Here is a 20,242-nt window from a genome sequence, read left to right on the forward strand (position 1 = left end):
TTTCTTCATTTTTTTTTTTTAACTACATTTGGTCTTGCTTTTTTTCACAGTATAGAGAAGCAAAACGACGATTTCTTTAACCTATGAGGTTACATTAATTTTTGAACAACTTTGGCCTGTTTTTTTCACAGTGCAGCGAAGCGAAACGAAGATGCTGGCGAATCGCCACCAAAAACGCACTTTATCGCCGTTATCCCCTTGATTTATCTCTCACTTTGCAAGGGCCACACTTTTCCCGGCCATAATAAACAATTTCATAATTGCAATTGGGGCCCAAAATAATCGATATCTCAGGCGGGGCTTTCTATTCCCCCCTCGAAATCAATCAGAAGCTTATCTAAATTGGAATTGATAGATTCTGAGTGGATTTTAAGGCACACTTTCGCTGGCTCGCGTAATTAAAAGGGGGCCAGTGCATTCCTTGGAAGCTTAAAAATTGATAACAAAAATGTTAAGTTTTAAGGCCATGAAATTGTTTACACTTGAATATATTTCCACATATTTGCGTAGGCTAGATTACGTTTACAGTGCTTAAAATATTATAACCAGTATATCTATTTAATATTGCATCATATAAAGCATTTTCGGAAATATGCACTGAACGCAGATGCAAAAAATGCAGTTTTTTTGCAAATAGTTGCAAGTCTTATTTGCATTTTATTTACATGCATACAAACCTTCATTTCATTTGCATTTTATTCGAAAATAAACAGACATAAAAGACATGCGCATACCCCCAACGGAAAATGTTAGTTCACTTGAAAAAATTACCTAAGCTGAACTTAGACCACTTTATTTTCTTATTTTTCTATGGTATTATAGACTAGATTGTACATTTTGATACCGAGACATTTTAGATAGCTAATTAAAGGACTACAACTGTAAGTTAGCCAACTTCTTGGACATTTTTTATGTATGTCTTATCAAAACTTAGGAGTATGTATAAGAAAAAGCTGGGTGTACCAACCTTTGTAAAGGCATTCCTCAACGATTCTGCAGATGTGCGAAGCGACAAGTCGTTATCAAGGATTTTTTCCTCGATCCTCTCCACTTTTGCCCGCCGCCTTATCGACGTACGATACGCGAAGCCTGTTTGCTGTTTAAATGCGTATTGATTATCATTAGTTAAGTTGTTAACTGATTCCGTTTAGAGATTTGTCAGCCGAACAACCTGGCCGGGATGCCGATTCGGCTGGCGAAATATTTTAATGTGATTTATCTGCCCGACTAACAACAGCGGAGGAACAGGGATCGGACGACCGATCGGGCCATAAATCAGGCGGAGCTTTTGCGGCTAATGAGACAGATTGGCCCGTCCTGGGGCCGCGGACTCCGCTCCTCGCCACCACTCCCTGGCCCCTTCCCCTGGGGTCAAGTGCCGGTGGTCCGGGCCTGCGCCGAGGAAGCCCATCCCATGCGATCCCCACACGCAATTGCAGCAAATGATATTTTATTGGTATTTGATGAGCATCGGCCGCTGATGCAATTGTCGGGTCAATAAATTTTAGGCTCCATATCGCTCATTAGAGGACGATCCTGGGGCACACACTTGCAGAAAAGGATTTGAGATCCATAGAAACTACAGAAAATGTATACTTTTTTTCTTTTAAAAAATGATTACTTAACTGATCCAGAGGTTCCTTGGGTTAGGACGATTCTAAGGATTCCCAACTACTGATAATACTATGCCATATAACTCCTTGTTTGCCCAGTGCACCAGGCCCTGATCTGGATGGGAAGCGACCACCGGGTGCGTTTCTTGTGGGAGAGCGAGTCCTAATCCCCGGTTAAAGCACAAAAAATAACATCACATAAATAATGCGCTCATTGAGCTCCACTTCACTTCACTTCACTTCACTTCGGTTTGGGTTTGAGTTTGAGTTCCAATTTCGGATCGAGTTGTTTTTACGGCCCTCGGCCTCTCTTTTTCACAATAAATCACGCGACAGGCCAATTAGGTCCGCACAATTTGCGATCACTGATCTCGGCGAGGAGTGGAGAAACCTTGCTGCGGGAAGGCCCAAAGAATCATTCGCCGAAACCGCACCCCTCCCACGACCCCGATTGCAACTCAATTAGGTGTGTTGTGGACCGCGGCTCGACGTAATCCCTGGCCCATAGATAATGGTAGCGAGACCACTATCTGGGTTCATGATATCTGCATGACTTATGGGGTTGGTCAAGGTACAGAGATATGATATGTAAGTAAGGCATAAACAACTTAATTACGGACCTTAAGTCCTGATAAATTACGCTCTTATAAGATATTGTTTGTAGATAAAAAACAAATATTTTTGAATATCCATTAACTGTATTTTCTTTAGTGCATGGCAAAGTTCTTAGGTCTAGGGAGAAACCCCAAAAAAAATGTTAAACTACATTAAGAATCTCACTTATTTCGTTTTAGTTTTAGAATAATACTTTGGGCAATGATTTTATGACACATAAGAATATTACTGCCACAGTTTCCACACTCCACACGCCAGAACTAAGCCGAGGATCTGCCCCAGAGCCAGTTGCCTTGGCGAAACCGCGGCACTGACCGGAGCGAATCCCAGTCTTTGGTTGCCCACATCGAACTCGGTGTAGAAGCGGCCCAAGAACACGTCGCCCATGATCCAGAAGTCCTGGGACGAAATGGACTGGATGGCCAGCGAGCACAAGTAGTTCTCCTGGATGATGTAGTACTTGGCCGCGATCCTGAAGTCCACGCCACTGATGGTGACCACAAAGTCGGGGTACGCGTCCAGGCTGGTGCACTCGAAGGTTCCCTCGGAGTCGGCGCCGAAGAGAGCGGCAATCGCAGTGTACTCCGCCACGGGGGCTATGATCAAGGAGGTGCCCGTGTCCGCGATCGCCGCGTCGTAGGTGCTGATGAGGGTGCTGCCGATCGCGATGGAGTCCGTCTGGAACTTCCAGTAGGCCGCCTGGACGAGGTCCGCGTAGGTGAGGTCGCCCCTGTAGAGCGAGGGATCCGAGCCGCCCAGGATGAGCTCGCCCCCGTAGTTCACAACGCTGCCGTTGTCGCGCAGGAAGAACGAGAAGACGGGGCTCTGGACCAGGCCCTGGCTCACCATGTTCTGGAACGTGGGCGTCACACCGTCCACGGCCAGGATGGGGAAGCCCATGCCCAGTATGCCGTCGAAGTAGGCGTCCACGAAGTTGGTGCCCTGCTCGGTGGTGACCTCGCCGAAGGTCTGATTGCGCACCGTCAGGCCGGCGAAGCTCACATAGTCCACGGACAGGTAGCCGGAGACACTGCCGGTTCCGTAGGTGATGGAGAAGCTCGTTCCGTTGGCCACATACGTGCTGGACTGACTCTCGTAGAAGACCTGGTGGTCCTGGCAAGCGGTGCTCGTGCACGAGCTGCCCGGCACCCAGAGGTTCGCCGAGCCGGTGTCGAACTGCACCAGGAAGTACTGCGACGGCGTTCCAATGCTGATGTTTCCGTAGTACTGGAAGTTGTCGAAGTTGGACAGCTGCTCCACGGGATAGCCGTTGGCGGTGTACTGGCGACTGTACTTGCGCTGGATGAAGTCCCTCTCGGCCACGATGGTTTTGTGGCTGCGCGTGAACTTCGGCGATCGGTGGACGGGTATGCGGTGCAGGGAGGCCCCGACCAGGCCCACCAGCACCAGGATCCCGGCCAGAAGGGCCAGCTTTCTCGTCTGCGCACCCGCCATGCTCACAATATCGAATGGCGAACACGACTAACTGGGCCCGCACTATCTGGTGGCGTTCTTATAAAGAAGGTTCCCAAAAAGGGGGAGCTTACCGATAACGACGCTAGAGTCGCGTGTGTGAGTCCCGCGATAGTGAAACAATCAATCAAAGTATTTCAGCAATCTCAGCTTGATAAGCGAGGGTTTGTATAAGAAGTTTACAAATGTCTGCATTTCTTTGCCTTATAACTTGACTTAATTTTATGGTAATGGTTCCGAAGACTGTAAATGCCGAGCTTTCCCATCGCCCAGTGGCACAGTTCGCCAGTCTGCCCACTCACTGCGATAACTGGCCTTAAGTTTCATATCTTGCTGTTATCAAACTATGATTCAATGTGCGTTGATCGCTAAGAGACACCTCACGCTAATCCCTTATTGAAAATTCCAGGAAATGACGATACAAACTTTGTTTTCCTTGGATACTCACTGCTTTTAGACCCTCGCTATCGGGAATTCATGACAAACCCACATACGTCATATGTATTTTCAATATATCACTCAAAATTGCCTTCGATTTGAAGGAAAACTGAACGAGGGAGGCTAAGATTAAGGCTTTGGCTAGTTATTTGATGTGCCTTATAAGCTAAAATAGCACACATATGAGTAGAAATTATTACCATTTCCCCATTGAAATGGAAATCACTTCCTGTCCGGCAAATTCGCCATGCAACCTGGCTGGATAGATGTTAATTAGCCTGGCTGTCCATTGCTAATGGAGATGTCAGGCTCCGCCTGGAGGTGTGGGAACATTTATGGATCGAACGCAGTGTCTCTGAGGACCAGACCCACCAAGACGCACCGGGCGATGAATGAGGAGAGCCAGGCGGAAAACAAAGAGTTATTGTTTTTAATGTATGCATGGAGAGTGCAGGCCGGGACAAAGGTCACAGGACTCAGCAGAGGTCCTCGGCGGGTAGCATGTCCGTACGCCTGGGTGTCGGCCACTTGATTAGCCATGACCTAATGTTGCACTACACACAATGGGCCATGATGAGCCCTTTTGTCGCCCGTGCGGCAGTGTCAACTTGGATTGGTCGCGCTTCCAGCCGATCCTAAGCAGTTTCTATAGGTCAGGGGAACAGTGGAGGCGGCGAAAATAGCACTGCCAGCTGGGGTCTACGGAAAGTCAAAGAGGGAAAGTTTAAAAACATGTTTTCCAAATTTTCAAATATATATTTATAAAATATATTTTTCATATTTAAGTGTATTAAACTCTGAACTCCGCTCGGCCTCTGTTGATTTCCAGGCCTTTAACAACATGAAGAAAAGGGCTATTTTTGCGGCCGCGGCTGTACGATCCACCGATTGCCTGCGTGGGCGCTCAAGTCAAACAAATTGAAAATTTATCACCCGAAGCGAAAGGCACCGCACACCGTACCCGAAGAGGGAAAAGAGGAAAAATCGATGATGAGCTTGGGTGCCAAGGCAAATGCATTTTTTACACCAGGCTACTTGCAACTAGGCGGCGATCACAAATGCACTGGACCATTCGCAAATTGATTTCGCTCTGCCCAAATGTGTCAACCGAACAATGTCTTTTCTCAGAATAATTCCCCGATTTTTTCACCGACTATTCGGGTCTATCGCATTTCAAAGGAGTTTCACACGCAAATGCCGCCTGGCGAAGCTCGTGGAAGTCATTGGCCCGCTGTGAACGGGGGTTACACTGGGAAAAAAGGGCTGAGCAGCAGGCTTAGCAAGAGGAATCCTTAATAAGAGCTTGGCAAGTCGGAAAATAATTTTCTATATTTTTTCAAACCAATTAAATAAAGATTGTTCAAGGAAACTGTGGAACAACCTTGATTTGGAGGCCCCCTATATAATATTTTATGGATTATACTGAACCCACTTCTTATGTTCTCAACGAACTAGAACCGAAGTTACCCTTCTTTCTCTTAGTGAACTATCTCCGGAGTGGGTGCAGGCTTCGGTTCTGCGGCTGGGAGTTGGAGATATATATCTTGGGCATGCTATATGGCCTCGGACCTCGGGGCGCTGCGTTTTAACTTCAATTTCATTTCGCCTGATCGATTTTTGCACGCAAAGTGTGAGGGAGTCCCCGTTTCCCGATCCTGCGATGCCTGATCCCCGATCCCCGATCCCCGATCCCCGGTCCCCGGCTAACCCCCGAGTGCCCCTGTACTTAGGCCCTGAATTTATTGTGCAGTCCGATCAATATTTTATTGTTTTCGCTAAAACTTCTGCACCTCCTTGGAGCTCTCGAGGTGGTTCTGTTCCCGTGGTGCGTTATCAGCTCCGGGACTGGGACGGCGGGGAGATCGAAGGTGCAGCTTCAAAGCGCCGTCGGCAAGGGGGGGCTAAGGGTTGGGGCATCCCATATCGGTTTCGGTTTCGGTTTCGGCCACATGCAAAACAATAATCGATGCCGGGCAATTGGCAGGCTCGCCGCAGTCATTCCATTTAAAAACGTGTTAAAGAGTGCTTCGCAGGGGATCCCAGCGCGGTGGAGGGGCTCTCGGGGGTTAAGATCACGCCCACAACTGCACCGCCCCGGCTTATTTGATTTTGGACGCGTTCATTCCGCCGCCCGCGGCTGCACTTCATCCTCCACGTGAATTTATGATGTGATTTCGATCATTTGACATAATCTATTTAGCGTCTGCTCTCGTGCTCCTCCGAGCCGTGGATTCTGCCGGTCGGAGCTGGTATCCTCCTCCTTCAATCCTCTCCTCCGTTGGGGGCATAATTTGTAATGAGATAATTTTATTTGCTTTGCCCAATGACTTGTGTTTGGACTCTGGACGCTTGGTCGGGTGATTCTGGGGCTGCTTTGGGAGGCGGAGATGGTTCCGAGATGATATTGCAGGGCCGGCCCTGCTCAGGCTTATTTATTGCAGTTTCTTGATGAAACAGAAGAGTGAGGTAACAGCATTATTTTTAAAAAGTCTGTTAGGTAAGCGAAGGAAAACTCTACTTCCTCTGAGCATCCCACCCCTGCTGATCACTTCCTTGTGAGTCATCACAATTAGTAGACTCTCTGAGCATATCAGGAGAAATTTGTTTTCCCCGATAAAGGACACACGCAGGCCAGGGCAAAGGAGACCCGCGGGTTCGTTTCCAAGCCCCTTAACCAAGACATAACTTTCGCCCAAGTGATGCTATCGGATCTTGCGTTAATGCTACTTAGCTACTAAAACAGCTCCTGCTCCAGGTTTTCTCCTTTCCCAGAGGTTGATGATGATGCTGGTTGATCCGCCACTCTTTTACGAGCATAACTAATGTCCCCGGGATTTTACGACCTTCACCTACCGCAGCAGTTGACAACTGTTAACCCTTGCGAGCCGCAGAGTTGGGGGTCAAGGAAAGCGGCTGCTAATTGTTACGGAAGCCGCGGAAAACGAGGAAAAAGGGACACGCGCCCTGCTCGAGCGATCTGTATCGCTGGCGGGGACTACTAATTAAGGACCTGGGATTAAGGACCCACCACACACTGAATCCTCCGCCGAAGAAAGTGCTGTAATTAAATTCTTCTCCATTTTTCCATGCACTTGCTACACAGAAGGGATTTTAGTGGTATATAGGGATGATAATTATTATATTTAACATCGCCTTCGAGCCCTCAAAGGTGGAGTAAAATAAATCCGAATAGCTTATATTATTTTAAGTAAATACATTTGTATATCAAATGGATCTCAGGTATTTTCCTCTCTGTGTACATAACATTGTATCAGTTTTTGGCAACTGACCCACATTGTAAGTGGATCCCGAAAGGCCAGGGATCTTCGAACTGCCTTAATTCCAGTGCTGATAGTTACTAATTGTTTGTTATTAGTGCGCGCGCGGTTCTGTAACTGTTGTTTCCCGGGGGCTGGATGCCCAGATCGGCAAGGGATTATGCTCCACAGCTCCATCGATGGCAATCAGGCGGCTCGGAGTCCAATATCGGAGACAGGGACTCTCGGCAAGAACCGCGCGTTGATCGATAGCCATCACTGGGCTCAGTTGATGGTCGCGATCCCGATGGCCAACTTGTTTTTCAATCTGTTTTATGCCCTCCGAAGGGGTGTTTTACTGAATAGGGTCTTGAATAAGTAATGTTTTACTTTATTCAACTTTAAGGGATTAAGAAGATACTCAAATATATAAGATAAGATGCCCTTTGTTTTCATTAGAACTACAAAATTACTTTAATTTTAAGGAATATGTTCAGACCTTATTTACATATGAAATGTACAAATCTTTCTATATTTTATAACTTAAACATAAGCTTGAAAAACAGATAATACTACACTGCAAATGTACCTTACCCATATACCATCCCATAGCTGAGTTCTTTAATAATTTTAACTCATATAAGGGTATTCGGGAAAGCGATCCTTCTGCGTTTCCCCGACTCTCATGCTCTTATTTTTACATTTTGGTTTTTCTTCTTGTTTTTTCCATTTCGTTTTCGCAGTGGCTCCTTTTCTTTTTGCATAAAACGCGCCTCATTTGCTTTACATGCCAGCGAATTGAGTTGATTTTTGAGGCGAGCGTCCGGAGCACTTCACTCGGAGGATGACGGCTGCTCCCGCGGATGCCGGACCACCCAGGCAGCCGATGTTTGCCACCAAGGTTGCTCGCGAGCTCTCCTCTGGAGGCCCCCATGTTTCGCCACTGCCGCCGGCTGGCCCTCCGCTTGGCATTCGTTTCGGGGCTGCAAATTAGAAAAATGTTGCACGAAAATCAATAAAAGCTAATGGATGACCAAATTGAAAAGCCGCCTGAGTGATGGCAACAATGTGCGGATAATTGTGAGTGGAAATGATTGGGCATTTGCCGTTTAAGTGATCGTTTAGGCCCGTAAACGAGTGCAAAGGATCAGAAAAAATGCCCTGACAGTATTTGCCATTAAGTACCAAAAGAAAGGGGAGGTATTGTGGCAATGGGGAGCCGGCATTCCTCAGATCGATAAGGCAGCAGTAGCAATCTGTGCGATCTGATCAGTGATCGAGGCCTGGAATTGGTTTTGGAGATGTTCTCTAATGGCCTCTTAAAACACTTTTAGCACAACATTAATCAAAAAGAGAGTGTAATACAAAATGGTGATTGATGCTTATGATTTTCTGTCTCTTCTAATCAATCTTGTACTTCCCCTTTACTTTTAAAAACAAGATGAAGTTATTTTTCGCGATATGACCTCAGCTGTAAGCACCTGAAGCCATCGTCAGCATTTTGTAATTTTTATTTTTAAACTCACTCCTTTGCTATTCAATATGCCATTGTAAAATGCCGCTGCAATGCCCATTTCAATCATGATAAAAATTCTAAAGTTCAGCCGCAATGACGACAATGAGCAAACTGCCCATTAAGGTGAGCGCAAAAATTCTAAAAATCGTAAGTTCAATTAAATTGACAAATTTTTATGAACTACCGGCTGCCGGGGGCAACTCCCTACCATAAATCAGTTAACATAAACCGAGGAGCCGAGGAGTTGGCCAGTAAACCGGACGGCCGGCGATTAAAAATGCGTATTAATTTTTATGTGCGAAACGAGCAGAAACGCAGTTTTCAGTTCGGTTCAGTGATTTCCAACTGCCGGCCATCGAAAGGCAGTTAAAAGTGCAGGTTGATTGGGCCGAACAGGAAGGAGTAGGGCAAGGGAGCCAGATTAGATGGCAGCTCATTTAAATAAAATCACAAAATTACAGACCGTAAATTTAGATTGCAAAAATAAATAAATAATATGGAAAAATGTAAGTAAGCCAAGGAGAAAATATTAAGAAATGATGGAAGACACCTCGTTGTGTTCCCAAAAGATGTGGACCAGTTCTCAACCCACCCAGAGATCTCGGCTTGCTATTGACTTTGCCAACTGAGGAAGCAAACAAAGCAAAAATCTAGGCCAAAAAGCGATTCCAAATGGATTTGATATGCAGCACGCTCAGAGGACAATGGCGATCCTGCGCCGAACAATCGTAAATTACTAATTGAAAACGTATTTGGCCCATTGTGCACTTCTCGCCGGACAATGGGCACATAGAGTCGGGTGTTTTGTTTCGGTTCGCCCTCCGAGGATTTTCCAGGGAAACGGCAACGCGTGTCAAAGGCGATCGATGAGCTATGAACTATAAATGTTAGGGTATTATTTTTCTGCCTTCTTGTTCGCTGACTTTGGACTCGTCTTGGGCTGGTCCTGGACTGGTCCTGGACTGGTCCTGGACTGGTTACTGACCTCTGGGCCGGACATCCGTCCCGGGGATCTGCACAATTAAGTTCCAATTGCAAGTCCAAGTTCGAGGGCTCATCATTGTGCTGTCCCTCGCTGACAATTCAATTACTTTGTGTGTACTCACATGTATTTTGTTCTGCTGGCCGGAAACGCCGACAGCGGACTTCCTCGGGTCACCAGCTCTGCCTGCTTATGCAGTTTCGGTTTGTGGCCGGGTCAGTTAATTGAGTTGTTCGTCGCCGGCTCTTTATGCAATTCATGGCCGTGCATTGTTGTCCAGGTCCTGGGCCACCCCGCATATCCTGCTGCTCCTCGAGGTCCTGGCCGCAGGACCACACAGACTCTGCTCCTTGGATTCATTCATGCCGCTCCCGCTGCGAGGGAAGTGGTGGCCAAAATGGGGTACCCAGGATCCGCGAGCCCCTCTTTAATCAAAGGGAAATCCTGTAATAGTTCTCCTGTTGAAATTAAAACTTTATTCCCTCTGTGGTTTCTTTTAAGAGTAAACATATAGCAGTCCTAGGGACTTTCCACTTTAATGAGTTTATAAATTGCTAAAAAAAAAGCATTGGTCATGGTACACCCTTGCCTCTTTTCGCACTATTGATCACTCCATTTCCGGTGTATTTTTATCGCTACCACTAAACTGATCGATAAACGATAGTCAGCGGTTGTCGCACAAATTGTCAACACCATCGATAAGCCATCGATGAGCTGCGATCGGGTTCGGTTGGGTCCAATCAGGGCGAGAAGAGGTCCTCTTGCCCACTGGCTGCTCTCCCCCTGGAGAGCCCCGATTTTGTCGTGCCGGACTCGCATCAATTAAAGCCGCACCAATGTTTTCGCACCCGCAAATCGATTAATTCCGCTCCTAAATGCGATAAGACCCCGAGATTCCGTGGGCCTGGGATTGAAATCGGCTGGGTTGCCTTTTCTTTTGCTCTTATTTTGGTTTCTTGCTGGCTCCGGGGACCCCGGCTGGGCAGTCAATATTTAACTTTGAACTAATTATTTCAATGGAAAGGCAAATAAGTTGATTTTGCTGTTGTGCAAGAGCGTCCAAAGCCCCCACCGAAATGCCCCTGCGATTGCTGGGGCTCCTTGGGCATGTTTTTTTAATTATAAGCAACACGCAGGCGGCCACCACATTTGGCCAGAGTGCAAGTCTTCATTCACTGGGCATGCGCGTGGCCACGTCGACAGCAGGCCCCCTTTTCTACTGGATCAGGCACTGAGAGAAATCCCCCCCTTTGGCATTTAATTACGAAGATATTTGGGAAATGACTCTTATAATATTTGAATGTTAGTTCCATTTAAATACAGTCATTGCTGCATTTGGATTGGTACCATGGTTTACAAGCAGATCTGTCTATTAAAGCAACTGTTTTCACAATGGAATCCTTGAAGTCCGTCCAATTTATTTCGAATATTATTTCTCTCGCTGTACTCCCATACCCAAAAGCCATCCGAAAAGCCATCGCCAAAGCCAAAGCGCAGCTCCATCTTCAAGCTTGTCTGTGGACTTGATGCGCGCGCGATTTTTGCCACTTAATAGCGCTTAAACACGAACATTTTGAATTGTGTGGCAGGGGCGAGGGTTTAAGTGGGGATCAGAAGGAGCTGGGAATCAAAGTGCAGCGCGTAATTGCAGCAGCAGGAGCTGTGCCATAGGAGCTCCGTGCGCAGGGATAGGGATCGGAATCGGGAGTGGGGAGTGGGAGTGGGGGCAGGGATTGGGCACCGGGAATCGGGAATCGGGAGCAGCCGCAGAAACAAACAAACAAACAGAGGCACAAACTCGAGGAGTCCGCACAAATTGCGGTGTGAACCAGACAGGAATGCCATAATGAATCGGTTCGGCATCAAGACCTTAAGGATACCTGGTGCGGGCGGCGACACCTAGCGGGCGGCGGCCGAAGCTGCAGTAGAGCAACTTGAGAAGGGGAGGAATGCGGTCTATGATATATCATAGATGCAGGATGGGTTTTAAAAAATAAAACAGTACATTTAAAAAAAGTGTACTTATATACTATTATATATTACTGCATTCCACAAATTATTATTTGAAGGAAAACATCTTGAAGACAGTAAAACCACAGCCAAACCATCATACCTTCCCTACAGGATGCAGTCTGTCCTGCTGGCACCGAACGCCCCAACTCGAGCCGTGCACATAAATTAATTTGTGTGCATAATGCGCCATAGAATCCTCGTCTCCAGCTCGGCGATCCGATCCGTGGAAAACTGTGCGTGGCTGCGGAGCATTCATCACCCGACTTTCGCATTTGTTTGCTGACAATGAATTGCACACTCAACTCCGAGTCCAAATTAAAATTCTTCCTGGGCCCGGCCATAATTAAAAGATCCGCATGCCTAATGAAGTAGGCCCGGCATTAGAAGCGGGCCCTCAGCAAAAGTGGAGTAATGCCAAATTGGCAAGCCAATATATCAATGGTCAAGGCAGTGACAACTGAGGCCACGCGACTGGGGAAAAAATCGCAGGCTCAAAACTCGACAGAGGTACAAAAAATTGGAGGCCTTGTGAAAGGTGCGCTACAGGTGCACAGAAAAAAATAATATGACACGAAGATCACATTTTAAATATTTCATATTTTGAAATAATAATAACAGTTGATAGATTATCAAACTAGTGTGATTTTACCAAGAAGGAAACTAGCCGTTCATGGAAAAGAAGTACAATTCTAGTATATATCATTGATTAAATAAATAAAACGAATATTAAGGTGATATCGCAACGTTTCTGTGCACATAATTGCCCATCATTATCGCTGATGAGCGAGCGAACACATCATGGATGACGAGCCGGCCAGGATGGGCTGGCACATGGAGCCACTTCCTCCGCAACACGTGCATCGCCACCAAATCGCCTCCAAATCAAACACACTCCCTGCCCAAAATTGTGTTTAATGAGTGACTTTTGGAGGGCAGAGCCCCAAACGCAAGATCCGGGGGTAAGGCGAGGGATAAGAGGCTGCCATGGGATGGGTTGCTGCTGCTGAGGTAGCTTAGCCCATTATTCAGGCTTTATTTATTTTGTGGACCCTCATGGCCGGGCCCGCGTCCAGGCCCAAATTAAAAGTTCGGTGCGCCCAAGTCAAAAGTGCAAATTTTCGCAGCCGCATCAGACGTCATATTAGCGAATCAACTGACAAAGCATATGAATATCAACAGCGTTTGAACAAGTGGATTAAGGAGCGATCTGGAAACGGATCGAAACGGCGAATCCAGACGCACAGACAGGTCTTTCGGCTGCCGTTCTTTATAATTAAAACAGGAATCGGACGATCCCAGCGGGCCAGAAGAACTACAGATGCTCTACCCTACACGGTTTAATATTGTTAGGTACATTTTCAATCCTATTTCAAACCCAAACATATACCATATAATATGTGCCATATATTTACCATATATTTACCAATTAAAAATGATTCCTTTAATGCTATAAATAATAACTTAAAATATAAATAAATTACTTTATTATCTGCAAAAAGTATGTTGCTCTTAAGGTTGCGTACATTTTTGTACCTACTTTGCTCACTGGTTAAAAGCTTATAACTTTGCCAAACGCCTCCCGATTTTAAAGTGTTATACCTCTAACAATTTGTGCTCTTATGATCTATAGAACTGTATTTAAATAATAATATTATTTATTTTGGCAGAGATCCCTTAGCGCATGGACTCCTCGGACAGCTGCCAAGTCTCAATGCTGAGCTGCAATTCCAGTTTCAGTTGGCAATCGGGTTTCGATGCGTTTCATTCATGGACTTCGCGAGCCTAAGCCGCTTAAGTTCTCCAGACCAACTCTTTGCATTTTTTGCTTTTCCGTTTTTATTCCCGCAGTTTTTCGAAGACCAGCTCATTTTTATCGTGCGCCTTTTGTATTTGTTTGTATTTTTCTTTCCTTTGACTAATGTGCAGCTTACACTTGACTGGCGCACAATCAACACCATCAACAGGAGCAGGAGACTCCGCGGGCCTCAGCCTGGGTTTCAGGGTCTTGAGCTGTCTTCTGGTTGCCCGGGTCTCATCATCATCAGTGGGCACACGGAAATAAATTGGGATAGCTATCGATTCACTTAAAAACACCCTATGCTTTGGCTCTATCCCAACTGCACTTTATTGTTATTTTATATTTTAAACGACTTCTTAGTGAATCCCCTGTTAAGATGTATAGCAAAACATAACTTTTTTTCCCTGTGCAGTGTCCATCACTTTTTGGCCAAAAGGAATGAGTCGCTCCCGATTACTCGTATTAAAGGCAACGCGTGTTGCCGCAGCGTAAAAATTCACAAATTTACTGATCCCCCTGTCGATAGCCGATCTTGATGCCAGTCACTCTCTTTCGCCACAGAAGACGGTCCTCAGCTGATTCTTCTTCTGGCCACCAATGTACCGTTTGTTTTATTTGACTCTGCTACGCCCACCCCGGGAAAATAACCCAAGATCCAGCACCGAAGATCCAAGAAGCGGGCAGGCACCCCAGGCTGGAGCCCCTGGCCATCAGGTTTCTGGATTGCCTAACGGCGCTTCAGATTTGCCATCTCGCAACTTCCCCTTTTTTCACTTCTCTGGAAAGCATTAACCGCCAGCCAGAAGATCTAAATTGAAACGGTAGCTTCAATTGGCCCCATCTTGATGGCCAAATGATGCAAGTGGCAGTATTTCGGTAGAGGAAAATTATGGCATCTCGAAGGCAAACAGTAGCTTATCTAGCATGGGCACTGCTAGAAAAGAGCTTATATTACTTTTGGGTAACATTGACTTGGTTTTTTCCATATATCCATGGACCTCAGAATGGAAACCCAAAACAACACTTCTCCAATCCATAGATTCAATAATTAGATTCTGATTTTGACGTGGAATACCTTTAAGAGGGTCGAAATTTTAGCCCTTTTTTATGTTCGATTTTTCCATATTTCCAATGGGTTTCCATAGGGGAGCCCAAAACTGCACATCTAGATTCTATAACTTCAGTTATGGAACTCCGATTTTGATGTGGGATGCCTCTATGAACTCGTGGTCGTATTTTCTAATATACTACACTCAAATATTAAGTTTTTAAAAGGGTTGAAATTTTACCCCTTTTTCATGTTCGATTTTTCCGTAATTCCCATAGATTTCATATGGGACCCCAAAACTGATCTTCCAAAAACCATAACTTTGTTATTTATATCCCGATTTCAAAGGTTGATATCTCTATGAGTTTGTGGGGGCATTCTCTATTATTCTGCATTTACATATTTCTTTTTTAGGATGCTCAAAATTTTAACCCTCTTTCATGTTCGATTTTTCCGTAATTCCCATGGATTTCGTATGGGACCCCAAAACTGATCTTCCAAAATCCATAACTTTGTTATTTATATCCCGATTTCAAAGGTTGATATCTCTATGAGTTTGTGGGGGCATTCTCTATTATTCTGCATTTAAATATTTCTTTTTTAGAATGGTCAAAATTTTAACCCTCTTTCATGTTCGATTTTTCCGTAATTCCCATAGATTTCATATGGGACCCCAAAACTGATCTTCCAAAATCCATAACTTTGTTAATTGGATCCCGATTTCAAAGGTTGATATCTCTATGAATTTGCGGAGACATTCTCTATTATTCTGCATTTAAATATTTCTTTTTTAGAATGGTCAAAATTTTAACCCTCTTTCATGTTCGATTTTTCCGTAATTCCCATGGATTTCATATGGGACCCCAAAACTGATCTTCCAAAATCCATAACTTTGTTATTTATATCCCGATTTCAAAGGTTGATATCTCTATGAGTTTGTGGGGGCATTCTCTATTATTCTGCATTTAAATATTTCTTTTTTAGAATGGTCAAAATTTTAACCCTCTTTCATGTTCGATTTTTCCGTAATTCCCATAGATTTCATATGGGACCCCAAAACTGATCTTCCAAAAACCATAACTTTGTTATTTATATCCCGATTTCAAAGGTTGATATCTCTATGAGTTTGTGGGGGCATTCTCTATTATTCTGCATTTAAATATTTCTTTTTTAGAATGGTCAAAATTTTAACCCTCTTTCATGTTCGATTTTTCCATAATTCCCATGGATTTCGTAGGGACCCCAAAACTGATCTTCCAAAATCCATAACTTTGTTATTTATATCCCGATTTCAAAGGTTGATATCTCTATGAATTTGCGGAGACATTCTCTATTATTCTGCATTTAAATATTTCTTTTTTAGAATGGTCAAAATTTTAACCCTCTTTCATGTTCGATTTTTCCGTAATTCCCATGGATTTCATATGGGACCCCAAAACTGATCTTCCAAAATCCATAACTTTGTTATTTATATCCCGATTTCAAAGGTTGATATCTCTATGAATTTGCGGAGACATTCTCTATTATTCTGCATTTAAATATTTCTTTTTTAGGATGCTCAAAATTTTACCCCTCTTTCATGTTCGATTTTTCCGTAATTCCCATGGATTTCATATGGGACCCCAAAACTGATCTTCCAAAATCCATAACTTTGTTATTTATATCCCGATTTCAAAGGTTGATATCTCTATGAATTTGCGGAGACATTCTCTATTATTCTGCATTTAAATATTTCTTTTTTAGAATGGTCAAAATTTTAACCCTCTTTCATGTTCGATTTTTCCGTAATTCCCATGGATTTCATATGGGACCCCAAAACTGATCTTCCAAAATCCATAACTTTGTTAATTGGATCCCGATTTCAAAAGTTGATATCTCTATGAGTTTGTGGGGGCATTCTCTATTATTCTGCATTTAAATATTTCTTTTTATGGAGGGTCAAAATTTTAGCGCTTTTTCATGTTCGATTTTTCCATATTTCCAATGGGCTTGGATCCTGATTTAGAAGTGACATTTTTCCTTGTATCTGCTGTTAAATTCTCTAATAGTTTGCATCAATGTTTTTCTTTTAAACGATGAGTTTACTCAGCTTTAAAATCCTTGCAGGTATAACGTATTCATTGAAAACTTCAATAAATCAAACGGTTTCCTCTTAAAAACCCGGGAAGACCCAGTGAGACCCAGACTTGCCATTATGCTAATGATGTAATTAAACAGTCGCCTCTGGAGAACGATTTCATTGCGAGTCAAGTTTGTTGAAATCGAACAAGTTGGCCAAAATCGATTGAACCAATTTAAAAGCCATTAGCCAAATGACACTAAATGCTCCCCATGGGGTGCGCTTCGCGAAGCGGAAGATTCTGGGATTTGAAGAGCCCCATTTCTCTGCATTTGCAGCTCATAAATTATAACATTAAAGGACGGGCCCCAGACGAGCGGGGAAAGGTAACAGATCAAATGCAAATTGAAAAGTTTGGCTGTGTTTTCGGTTCCGTTTTTCGTTTTTTGGGTACTTGGAGTGGCTAATATGCAGACTGTCCCTTTGAAACTGCAACGACAGCATTTAGCGAAGTATTTGCCCGCAGTAACTATTTAAATAATGCCAAGGACCTGAAGCGCTGAACCTCTTGGCTTCGCAGGCCCATTTCCCTGCTCCCTGGGCAATTACGGGCACCAGCATAAATGCGCAGCGGGAAAGGACCAATGGGGGGTTTCCTGGGTTTCCTTCGCCGCTTTGGGAGCCCGCGAGGGCAGGGCAAGGAAAAGGGTCGGCCAGTACGGGATCCCCAGCTCTCGAGAGGCACACGCAAGGCAACGTGGGCCGCATGCAAAGTGAAGTCGAGTGCCGCCATCAGCTTTGCCATCAGTTATTACTCGCATGGGGTAGATAGGGATCTCTGGAAGAAGGTGTCGTGGGGATACGCGGTGTATTCGAACAAAGTAGGATATTATCATCGAAGACTAAACGGTGCAGGGGCTGCATTTTGACATTTATTAATTGATTTTTTCGTGGACTGATAGAACATTTCATTGATATTACAGGAGCAATAGGGCATTGCGATTCCACAGGCCAGTGCTATAAATGGACACTTACTCAAGGTTAAAAGTAACCCACTATTACACATTGCCTTTCAATCTCACTGAGGCCTAAAAATGATAGTAAAATAAAAAAAGGTTATGTTTTATATTCAAAAGTTTATTTTCGGGAGTATCTGATGTTCGAGCTAAGGCTTCCCAACTCACTTCCCTCATTTCGCATACGTTGCTGCTTTACTTTTTGTCTTACTCCTCCTTTTTTAATTTGCCGGCAGTCGAGCAAATACGACAGCGTTGATGATCATGTTAATGAGGGGCAGGGCACAATCCCGGGCAGCGGCAAAATCAGGCGCACACAGAAAGAAATTATGGCACAATAACAATAATATTAAAAAAATGTAGAGCTGGCAAAAACTACAATGCAGCAATTAGCCTTCATAAGAAACGTATCCGTAGAAGGGTCTGTTCTTGAGGCAGCAATCTATTGAAATACTTACAAATTGGGAAACGTTTTGAAGATAAAGTTTAGATTGAGATATTATTTGTTTTTAAAACATGTATATTATATATGTATATTATATACTGCTCTCTTCCAGTGCCGCCACAAGCCCGGAGAACCCGTTGATGTTGCTGGCGTCGATGTTGCTGCTGCCGCTGAGGATGTTGCTGCCGTTGATGTTGCTGTCGCTGCTGGTGTTTGGGATCGTCGCTGTCCCTATGCAAAACGTCAGCGTTGACGCAAAATCAAAAGATCACACAGGATCAATTACAACTAATGATATGGGGACGAGGCTGCCAGGCGGCATCGGGATCGGGATCCCTGGCCATGGGCTGGCCATGGAGCTGGAGCTGGAGCCGGAGATGGCAGCTTGACTCGGCTGACAGCTGAGATGACGTCGCCACATGCGGGACCCGTGTGCTAACAAGTTGCACCCCGGCTGAAATTGCCCAATTGACGATGAGATCGGCGAGCGAGCTGGCGAATGTGCCGGCCAGCAGACACAATTGCGGTGGAAATAATAGCACAGCGCGCATTAATTGCACAAATTTCATTACCAAGGAGCTAAGTCGAGTAGCTTTGGAGTGTGCCATCAAAGACTATTAGGCGTAATGGCAGCCACTGGCAAAGGAAGCGCATTAGCAGAGCTATTTAGCTGAAAATGGCTGAGATCGAGTTAAAAACGATTCCTTAATAGCTTGGTTACAACCCATGCAAATCAACTTAATGATTGAAAATGTAAGAAAATATATGTTTGTATCTTTTACTTTTTTCATTCAATATTTCTAGATGTAATATGTTATATAGAAATTATTTAATTTATTTTTTCAATCCTAAGGAACTGCCTGCCACTGTGCGAAAGGAAGTTTGACAGCAGCTGAGACATCAGCAGTTGGAGCTCTTCATCATGTCGCATCGTTGTCACCTCATGCCCGAAAATTGCCCATGTTTAGCCCTTCGTGGAGCCCCTGCTGCCCCCCGGTCGAGCCCGAGGAAGCCCACTTGCGGCATAATTAAACTAATTGTCCCGATGCCCGGATGCCCGGATGCCCGGATCCCCGATTCCGTGGTTCGCCGCCATCCGTTTGATGTCCGTTGGGCGCGCGGTCAATGCTCTTGAACCCGGCAATCCAATCCCATTCCAACTGCGATTCCAATTCCCGATGGTCCAATTCAAGTTCACCACTTGCACTTTAAAATGTAAAAATTATTGACGGCAACTTGCTGCCCAGTTATGTCATCAATGTGGCATTTTGCTGTCGACCGGCAATCAGGGGGCAAGTTAAGTAATCAAAAGGCTTGATTGAGCCGAAGATCGAGGGGGCAGGCGGTGGCTTTTCACTGCCCGACAGTAGGATATGTGGGGTATCTCGTGTCTTCATTCGTTTCAGAATATACGGGATACTGTTCCTATCGCTAAATGATATTATTTGCAGAGAAAAAGAAACAGATTAATTTTAGTATTTTTTAATAATTGAAATATTAAAATCTCACAGTATATGCCCGAAAAACGAGAGGTACCAGGTGAAGGCATAGCTCTGGTACACATTTCCTACCTGTAGTTTCGTGGGTTCCTGCCTTTTCTGTTTGTCATCTCTCCACTTGGCAGACACAGACGGCCAAAGACGCCTCGAAGTTTCGTAGCGAAAATGATAATAAATAAATATGCCGAAACACTAATAACACGGCTAAGAGATTGGCGCAAGTCGGCGCTTCCTGTCGACCATTCAACCCGGGCCTCCAACTGGCTTTGCCTCTTTCTTAACCCTTTTCGCCGCTCCCCAGCCGATCGGTCAGTTAACCCGCCTGGGCCATATCCGTCTGCGTCTGCGTCTGCTTCTGCTTTTCTGCCCTGGCCTTTGCATTTGTGCTCCGTGTGTCGGATGCGATTTAATACAATAAAATATCACAATAGTCCTCGGGTCATTTAGTTAGACTTGCAGCTTATCATGCA

The 20,242-nt window shown here is 44.8% G+C and overlaps 1 protein-coding gene across 1 annotated transcript; it reads right to left on the bottom strand.

The window, feature by feature from the left end:
• Window positions 1–2,291: 2,291 nt before the first annotated feature.
• Window positions 2,292–3,708, bottom strand: LOC108023232 (lysosomal aspartic protease). The gene has a single exon (XM_017092506.3). It carries the CDS (start codon window positions 3,681–3,683, stop codon window positions 2,454–2,456), a length of 1,230 nt encoding a protein of 409 aa, XP_016947995.1. The 5' UTR covers window positions 3,684–3,708; the 3' UTR covers window positions 2,292–2,453.
• Window positions 3,709–20,242: the final 16,534 nt, after the last annotated feature.

The sequence above is a fragment of the Drosophila biarmipes genome, chromosome X, assembly GCF_025231255.1.
Source record: "Drosophila biarmipes strain raj3 chromosome X, RU_DBia_V1.1, whole genome shotgun sequence".
NCBI lineage: Eukaryota > Metazoa > Arthropoda > Insecta > Diptera > Drosophilidae > Drosophila > Drosophila biarmipes.

Bases quoted from the DNA above. Each gene is read 5' to 3' on its own strand.
- LOC108023232 (XM_017092506.3), bottom strand. From the start codon at position 3,683: ATGGCGGGTGCGCAGACGAGAAAGCTGGCCCTTCTGGCCGGGATCCTG.